The 8,393-nt window shown below is 40.5% G+C and overlaps 2 protein-coding genes across 2 annotated transcripts; both read right to left on the bottom strand.

Annotated features, from left to right (window-relative positions):
* hoxd11a (homeobox D11a) lies at nt 1–1,456 on the bottom strand. Its single transcript, XM_018728917.1, has 2 exons — nt 787–1,456; nt 1–233 (listed from the first exon to the last, which is right to left on the bottom strand). Exons 1-2 carry the CDS (start codon nt 1,406–1,408, stop codon nt 1–3), a joined length of 855 nt encoding a protein of 284 aa, XP_018584433.1. The 5' UTR covers nt 1,409–1,456.
* A 4,467-nt stretch (nt 1,457–5,923) lies between these two features.
* Nucleotides 5,924–8,090, bottom strand: hoxd12a (homeobox D12a). Its single transcript, XM_018728920.2, has 2 exons — nt 7,467–8,090; nt 5,924–6,856 (listed from the first exon to the last, which is right to left on the bottom strand). The coding sequence occupies exons 1-2, from the start codon at nt 8,041–8,043 to the stop codon at nt 6,618–6,620; spliced, it is 816 nt and encodes a 271-aa protein (XP_018584436.1). The 5' UTR covers nt 8,044–8,090; the 3' UTR covers nt 5,924–6,617.
* Between the last annotated feature and the right edge of the window lie 303 nt (nt 8,091–8,393).

Genomic DNA, 8,393 nt, shown 5'->3' on the forward strand with positions numbered 1-8,393 from the left:
TCAGAACAAGGGGTTCCCAGTGAAGTACTGAAGCCGATCCCTGTTCAGCTTTTTCTCTTTCATCCTTCGGTTCTGGAACCAAATTTTCACTTGTCGATCTGTTAGGTTCAACATCCGTGACAGCTGCAGACGCTTCTCTTTGTTTATGTACACATTGAAGAAGAACTCTCGTTCAAGTTCTCGGATCTGGTATTTGGTGTAAGGGCACCTCTTTTTCCTTGACTTTGAAGAACCTACAAATACATACATAAATGTGTGTGCATACAAATGGAGAGCAAATAAGCATGTCAAACCAGCCTTGGGAATTCGTATCAAGTGGCATTTACTATTTAGTAAATTTACCCAAATCTGCGCAAGGCAAATAATTTTGTCTCGGACTAATTGGTCGCACAGATCCTGGAGTTAAAGCTATAGCAATAGAATAGAAACTGCTCAATGTTCCTTCTTCAGGAATCGTGTGTCTCTCACGTTACTTCACAAAATGAAGAACGGACACGCAGACAGCAAAAAAAAAAAAAGAGAAATCATAACTTCCGTGAGAAAATACGTAAACAGTCGCTCGACAAATTATTAGGAAAAAAAAAAAACAAATATGAATGTTATAGTCAATCAGTTGTAACCCTCAAACCCTCTTAACCGGCTCCTCCGTCGTAAATAGTTTTACAGCAGCAAAGCAAATCTTACAGGGTATATAAAATCCTTTGCATGCTTATAAAGACGCACATAAAACGGAACCGACAGAGAAGTGGACTTGTACTCTAACCCCATCTAATGTGTGTTACCTACTTGGGACGCTGATCTTCTTCTCCGTGCAGTTCGATGGAGATCCTTCGCCCACATGATTTTCTTGCGGCTCTCCTCCTCCTTGCTTCTCTTGCTCAGACGTGTCTGAGGGCAGTTTGCTGCATGCAGCATCTCCCGGGACGACCAGGTCTGTCTTCTCCTTCGAGTGTCCAGAGTTGGGTCTCTCCGCGCTGGTATTGCTGGCAGTGTCGAAAAACTGGTCGAAGCCTTGAGGAAGAACCCCGTTCCTGCCCACGTTCGTGTAAAAGCTGCATGTGGTGTTCGTACCACCGTGATGACTGTACACTGCGTCGTTTTTAAAGATCATATCCGTCCTGCTCGAAGTCTGGATCAGGTCTCGGTGCATAATCTCCTCCGTTGAGTAGTAGGACGTGTAATTGCTCCTGTAATGCCATTTGTGATCCATCCCATAGTCTCTGAAAGCAACTTCTCGGACAGGCTGGACCTGAGCAATGTTGGAAGAATATGGGAAATTTACTTGACACGAGGTGGTCTGGGGTAAAAATGAGGAGACGGACGAAAAATCAGGCGCCGACACATAATAAGTACAACTGGGCAGATACATGCTGGATGCGCAGCTGCCGCGCTCCTCATACTCCGTCATGACTCCTTTTGGCGTTCGCGAGCGCGGATCGGCAGCCCGAGTGTGTGAAACTTTGTCCATCTATTGCACTATAGGCGTGTGGACGGGTCCCGCGTGGGGGAACGATCGGAAACGTAAGCTGACGTGCAATTCATCTTGATCGATTCTTGAGGTAATTGTGTCATGTGATCCGCTAAAGAAATTACCATATATCAATATCAGTCATTAAGGCCTATCTTGAGGAGCTCGTAGGTGAGCCTAAAAGTCCGTTCATTGGCTGCCTGAAAACCCCAATGCAGGTCTAACATCCACCCCCAAGAATGGGGCTTCAGAATTAGTAAACAATGGCCGAAATACGAAATCAAACTGTTTTCATGTAAAATCGGGCTTAAAGCAACGACTGAGTATCGCCTATACTATGATTTTGTGAATAATAACGGACTCTGGACTATACTTGTTCGTTTTCTTTGTTTAACTCCTTATTGGTCCAATAATCACTTCATATTCCTTCTTGTTGACTCTGGCAATGCGTCTCTTGTTTTTTTTTTTTTTTTTTTCTTTTTAATAATTCAGTGCTTGTTTTTAGCATGATAAAAGAGCGAAACTAATTCGTCCCCAATAAAACATTGACGTTCAGAAAGCCTGTAACTGAAAATAACCAAACCGTGACATAGCCAAAAGCTTTAGGCCTAAATAAAAATATTCTCATGAAAGGTCAGACTAATGTTATATAAGGTAAGATATACTTTTCCGTTTTTAAGTGTTTTCATATGCTGAGCATGACTGACTGCACCAACTCGGTGTAAAAAGCTACCAGATTTATTCTTGACACATTATGATTATTTGTGTACTTGTTTGTCAGTTAATCTCAATTTCAAATACAACTTCATACTTCTAAAGCAAAAGACGTCGTACGGTAAATTTGTCGAAAAATAAGAAAACACTTCTGGGGATAAATTAAACCGTAGCCTGTTGTGTTCACAGTTTAAACCTTTCGGTTTTTTTTATTTTTATTTTTTTATTTTTATTTTTTTAGAAATCCATCCAAAGCAAATGCAGATTTAGATTGTGGAATATTCATTTTCACAACAGATCATTCCTATACACATGAACTAACAAAAATAATGATACTCTTGTGAAGTAACAGTATGATGATGATATGTGTATTATAAGAAAGGCAGGATGTTAAAAAAAAGGACAAAAAAAAGAAATAACCAGTGTGTCCTCAGTGAATACGATATAGAATTACACGTTTACATTTTGACTGAATTTGAGGATATTCACAATACCGATACCCGGTTATAAACCGTTTATATTTGTATATTTTAATTTATCCTACTACGGCATTTTTGCCAATCTCCCGTAGACACGTTTTAACTCCTGCACTAATTATTGAAGCCACAAAAAAAAAAGAGAGAATATTTTACTTTACCCCGGTGTGACGTGCTTTAAGTCGCCAGGATGAATGAGTTTGGTCAAGGTTGTGGTGCCGCTCCTTTCCAAGTCCATAGGTATGAGTGAGACGTGGGATTAGATGGAGGATGAATGGCGCAGGGGAAGATTCACACACTGCCAAGTACAAAACAAGTGTTGTGGCTTTGAACGCCCGTTGTTCATTGCACACGGAGCCATCCCCAGTAACCCCCACATTCGGATCATTTTATTGCACAGACAAAAGGCCTTCGAGTTTAACAGTAGGCTCTGTTGAGTAATCTGGGAGGGGGGATTTGGCCCTTAAATTGGTAAAAATTTAACAGCGGTTTAAGAGGTATTGCGAAATACAGTGTTTCATATTTCAGCGACCGCTTTAACGACATAACAGACGTTTTCGGGTTTATATTTGCGAATAAACATACGTAAACAGTGCTTTCCGCTGGGCTGTTAAAATCACAGATATTCTTCGTTTGCTGATGATATTTGGCAGGACCTGTTTTTGGGAAAAGTGCTCCAGTTTGCCAATATTTGCACAGAAGATCTTTTCGATCAACGTGAAAATCAAGGTGGTAAAATCAAAATGCACCGTTGCCTAATTTGGAGGTTTCTGCTCGTAGCATCTCCCCAACAACATAAAAAGAAAGGCAGGAGCTGTAATCGCACATATGACAAATTAGATTTTAGAAATGATAAATGTCAGAAATCACGCTATAGGGTTCTTCTAGCGTGCTCCTTCGAAAAAGGTATCATTAGGATATTTCCGAAGATACATTAGTTTACAAAATCATGTTTTAGGCCCATTGATGGGGTGCTCTGTGTGTGTTTCGCAGATGTGTGTTTTGAAAACGGTGTCGCATTTTCATAACTGCATTCAGGCTCTAATAACGGTTGATTAGAAGAGCAGCGCGAGACAAAGGTGTACATTGAAAATTTGCCACGCGATAAGAGACTAACTTGACCTTAACTTTGTTATGGCGCCCCCAGTATCCGGAGAGAGCGAACAGACACGGACTCGTGCTCCTCACAGAAGAGTAAGAGCAAAATCCACCTGAAAATGCAGAAAAAACTATGAAACGCCGAAGTTAAAGTGGCCACTTTAGCGTATGAGCAAGAAGAAGTGCAAGAATAGAATATAAAATAAACAATGATGATATAATTTAAAAAAAACACGCTTTACAATCTGATTTGAAATATTTTTACGGAAATAAGAAAGGACGCGTTTCGTCCTTCATCCGTTTTTTATGGACATTTCTTGCATATCTGCTGCGTGAGATTTAGCACGGCCAAAATCATTGGTGTTTTATTATGTTCAATCAATGCAATGAAATTCTCTAGTGAAACAAATTTTACCGGGAATGTTTGTTTAAAACAGGTCTCTAATATTATTTGGGTCGGTTAAAAAAGAATACACATCCCTGTGTAATTTGCCCTTGCCGTGGTACATTGTTTTGCATGTAAGTAAACATTAACTTTTTCCTTTACTTATTTTCCGCAGTTTATGTTTCATTTTTCAGGACCTAAAGGTTTCGCAACAAAATAATTTCAAAATTAAGATATTTACAAGAATAAATACAGAAACAACTGTAGTGCTGTAATATTCATTTTCCTTAAGATGAGGACCCCTTGTAAATTACTGTATTTCATTGATATAATATATAACTGATTTATGTATTGATATATACAATATCGATACTTTTTCTTTTGGCATGTTCCTCAATATAGGAATCCGTTTTATTCTTAAATAAAACATTGTTGTTTATAATACGCCTAAAAATGAAAAATACGTGTTAGATTATTTTTTCAGAGTGGACTGTTCAATAAAAAGCTTTGATAATGCAGTGCCTTCACGATGGTGAAATAAAATTAAAAGTACTTGGCCAAAGTGATAGTTAGACGGATATACGTCAGATATATGTAGCTATATATGTAACTTAGGGGTGTACATCGGACAGATCAAACAATTATATTTAATTCCATTAAAATGTTTAATTAGATGCAAATGTTTCATTTGTAACTGAGTTAATCAATTGTGTGTAAACCCAGAGAATCAAATAATAAGTATGTAGTATTTTAGTATTTTTATTTCAGAAGCTCCGCATTGTTGATTTCGGTGAAATTACCTAGTGAAGCCGGGCTCCGAAAACAGCCGTCCGAGGTGTGTTCTGGGCGGCGATCTAATTCTATTTTCATCATTTTAGCCTATAAAAGTGTGTAAATGCATCTTAGTTTACTGACCAGACTTGCCATCTCCATCCAGGATGCGCTCAGTGCCCAACACAAGTGTACCAGGACCGCGCGAGGACACACGCGCGATCACATTGTGATGCAGACAAACATTTCCAAGTAAGTAAGGCGCAAGAGCCACATCCCAAACCCCCAGCAGTGTTCACTAAATTAAGTGTTTTCGTTTCACACGTCGGCTTTCAACCAACGACAATTTCGGAAACTTCACAAACATGAATAATTGTGTGTGTCCCAAAAGCACCCACAAGATTCTTCCAAACTTTGCAGACGCGGCTCTACTGGAATGGCTAACGCCTTATTTCACTGTGTGATCAAGAGCCTCCACAAAGTCCTTGTTTCACATCGTCACCCCATATAACAATCTAGTCCTTGGTACAGTCATAATCCTGCTAAACTGAAGGCTAAAACAGATATTAGCTTTGAATGAATTTTTAATTTGCACCAGGCTCTTCATTCATGAAACGGAGTAACAAGCGCTGCAAGATGAGACATTAGAGAAAACATGATAAATTTCAGAACAAACCATTTATTCTATTTATATCACTGCACATGCGTATGTGTTTACTGTCAACATTTTCAGATCCTGGTTGTTTTATCTGTCATCTAACATTTCATCGAACTTGATCTTGGACTCAATCCCTGCCCGTGATTCCCCACCCACAGTTCCACGCAGAAGGGGAATGCGCGTCCGGCGTTATCTGCTAAATGAAATCACATGCGTCAGTCAATTTACGCAAAGCCTGAGTCCCGGACACAGGGACTTAGAATAATTTCACTGTAAATATGGCAAACTGCATTAGCCATCAAATTCAGCACGTTCTACAAGGAATCATTATTATAACTCGATTACAATATCTTGGATTATTGGATGTGTGTAGGAATTCCACATGAGAATTCAGAGTCAAATTAATGGAGTTTAGGTGAAGTGAGGGTGGGTACTTTCGTGGGTATATGAGGAGAAACGACATGGGACTCAAGGTCACCTCCGGGGGGGCAAACACACTTATTTGAATACCCCTGAAACACGAAGGTTTGTGTAAGAATAGTATAGCGTTACCAACATGGTACACCAGTGTGTAGCTGTAGGAGTATTTTAATTGTAGGAATTACACATTTCACTAACAGTGATTAGACATAAAGCCCTAAGACTCTGAGGCATTCAGACTGAGTGTGTCCCCCCCACCCCCATGACCCCTAATATAACCACAGGAGTAGAAAATACAGCCATTATTAAATACAAGTTGCATATAGTTGTGTGTGTGTGTGTGTGTGTGTAAGATAGAAACCCCCTACTAAGCAAAGAATGACTAATACTGAATACTGAAACACAAACAGTGCTGGAAAACACACAAACCGTTGGTAAACCATTCCCCAGTTGGAGTAAAGTAATGAAACCAGTGCTACTATCCCAAAACTATACAGCAGCATGTTGCAAATTGAGTAAAATGTACACAAACTGAGATCAGCACTGAGAATAAGAGGAATGAACAACAGAAGACTTGAACACTTGGTTTGAGTGGTAACATCACACACATACATACACACATAGAGCTCAGTACACGGAGAACGCATGTTCGCGCATCATTAATCTTTTCTTCTTCATCCTCCGGTTCTGGAACCAAATTTTTACTTGCTGGTCACTCAGATCCAGTCTGTCCGAAAGCTCCTTCCTTTTCTGCCTGTTTATGAATTCGTTCAGCAGGAATTCGTTCTCAAGCTCCGCGAGTTGCTGCTTGGCGTAGGGTTTCCGCTTCTTTTTGGACCGTACTTGTGGAGGAGCCCAAGGTGCACCTGAAGGCACACGGCAAGGCACACGGTCAATGTTTCCACGAGCCAAAGGCACGCGTTAAACTTTTATTTATTTATTTATTTATTTATTTATTCACATTGAAAGAACATCTCAAGAAGGGCCAAAAATAAATCAGTAATTAATTAAATAAATATTTCTATATATTTTTTTCTCAAGGGCCAGAAAAAAAAAAAAAATATATATATATATATAATACATGCACACTACCTAAAACAGCCAAATGACCTGAGGCCACTATTCCGGTTTCAAAAGCTGCAACGGCGCAAATTGTTGTGTGGAAATCACATTGTTTAAGTAGAACAATATAGCTTATTTTTCCCTTCCGGTCTACATAAAAGAATTTGTGTTTCAACGCATTACCTGTACCATAGCTTGCACTTTCAACAGCTGCATATAAATGTAACAACGTGTAAAAATGATACTTGCAATAAGTTGCCTATGATGCAAATACAACAACAATAATAATAATACTAATAATAATAATAATAATAATAATAATAATAATAATATCGTGCTGTTTTCATTTCACGAGTGGGCAAGCGAACTATCACTACTATGTATATACTATGACACATGGAGAACGCCGCATACCATCAGAGGGGGATGCTCTGTGACAGGGGTCACCTGGAGTTGGCTGCTCTGTGACATGTGAGCTGACCGTTTGCTTGAAGCCCTCCACACTCGCGTGGCCGCTCGAACTGGAGCTGTTCGGAGCGCTCGCAGCGGGGGGCTGCGACTCTCTTTCCGAGGCGGAAAAGTCATATGTGGCGGTGGCACACACGGCCCCAGCAAGTCCACGTTGGCCGGCAAAAGGCGCTCCGAGTCTGGTGTGCTCCTCTAGTTTACGGGTGCAGTCCTGAAGGTTGAAGAACTTACTGGACTCCTCCAGCGGCGCCTTGCTCTGACCGCTGGGGTGGACATTCGGAGGCACTGAGCCCGTCAGAAAGGGCTCGGAGTGACCACTGTAGGCGCGAGCCTGTGGCGGAGGCGCGCACGGATTTGGGGGCGTCCAAGGGAGCGAGCACATCTCTCTTCGGCCGTAGGACACAGGGGGGAGCCCGGGGAACTGAGCTCCATTGCTCCGTATGTTGGAGTAACAAAAATCCGGCGAAGGGAAATTCAAGAGGGAGCCGACAAAGCTGGAACTGAGAAAACTTCGTTCACACATTTCAAAGTAGCTGACACAAACGGCGCTTACTAGCTTTTTAGCTTTTCAGCGAGAATAAAAGGACGGCTATTTCTGATTGGGCAAAACGCGATCACGTGACCCGCTAAACCTCGCCCCCTCCCTCGGTAGAAAGCGCGTGCTGGAAAATTTTTACTTATAGAGCTGAAAAAAATGCATACAAGAATAATATAATAAAATAATACTTCTTTTTTACGACTTTACATTACACCGAAAGAAAACAAAGACTGACATTACAAACTAGCAATACTCATTACTGATTAATAAAAATGCTTAATGTTTCATGTTAGAAATATGCCGCACTTCACATTTTTAGCCACAAAAGCATAAAT

This window comes from Scleropages formosus, chromosome 21 (genome assembly GCF_900964775.1).
Source record: "Scleropages formosus chromosome 21, fSclFor1.1, whole genome shotgun sequence".
Taxonomy (NCBI): domain Eukaryota; kingdom Metazoa; phylum Chordata; class Actinopteri; order Osteoglossiformes; family Osteoglossidae; genus Scleropages; species Scleropages formosus.

Excerpts from the sequence above, each read along its gene's own strand:
- hoxd12a (XM_018728920.2), bottom strand. The coding sequence starts at position 8,043 with ATGTGTGAACGAAGTTTTCTCAGTTCCAGCTTTGTCGGCTCCCTCTTG. Across the intron at positions 6,857-7,466 it reads CAGAGCATCCCCCTCTGATG|GTGCACCTTGGGCTCCTCCA; the intron begins GTATGCGGCGTT and ends GTGTGCCTTCAG.
- hoxd11a (XM_018728917.1), bottom strand. The coding sequence starts at position 1,408 with ATGACGGAGTATGAGGAGCGCGGCAGCTGCGCATCCAGCATGTATCTG. Across the intron at positions 234-786 it reads GAAGAAGATCAGCGTCCCAA|GTTCTTCAAAGTCAAGGAAA; the intron begins GTAGGTAACACA and ends ATGTATTTGTAG.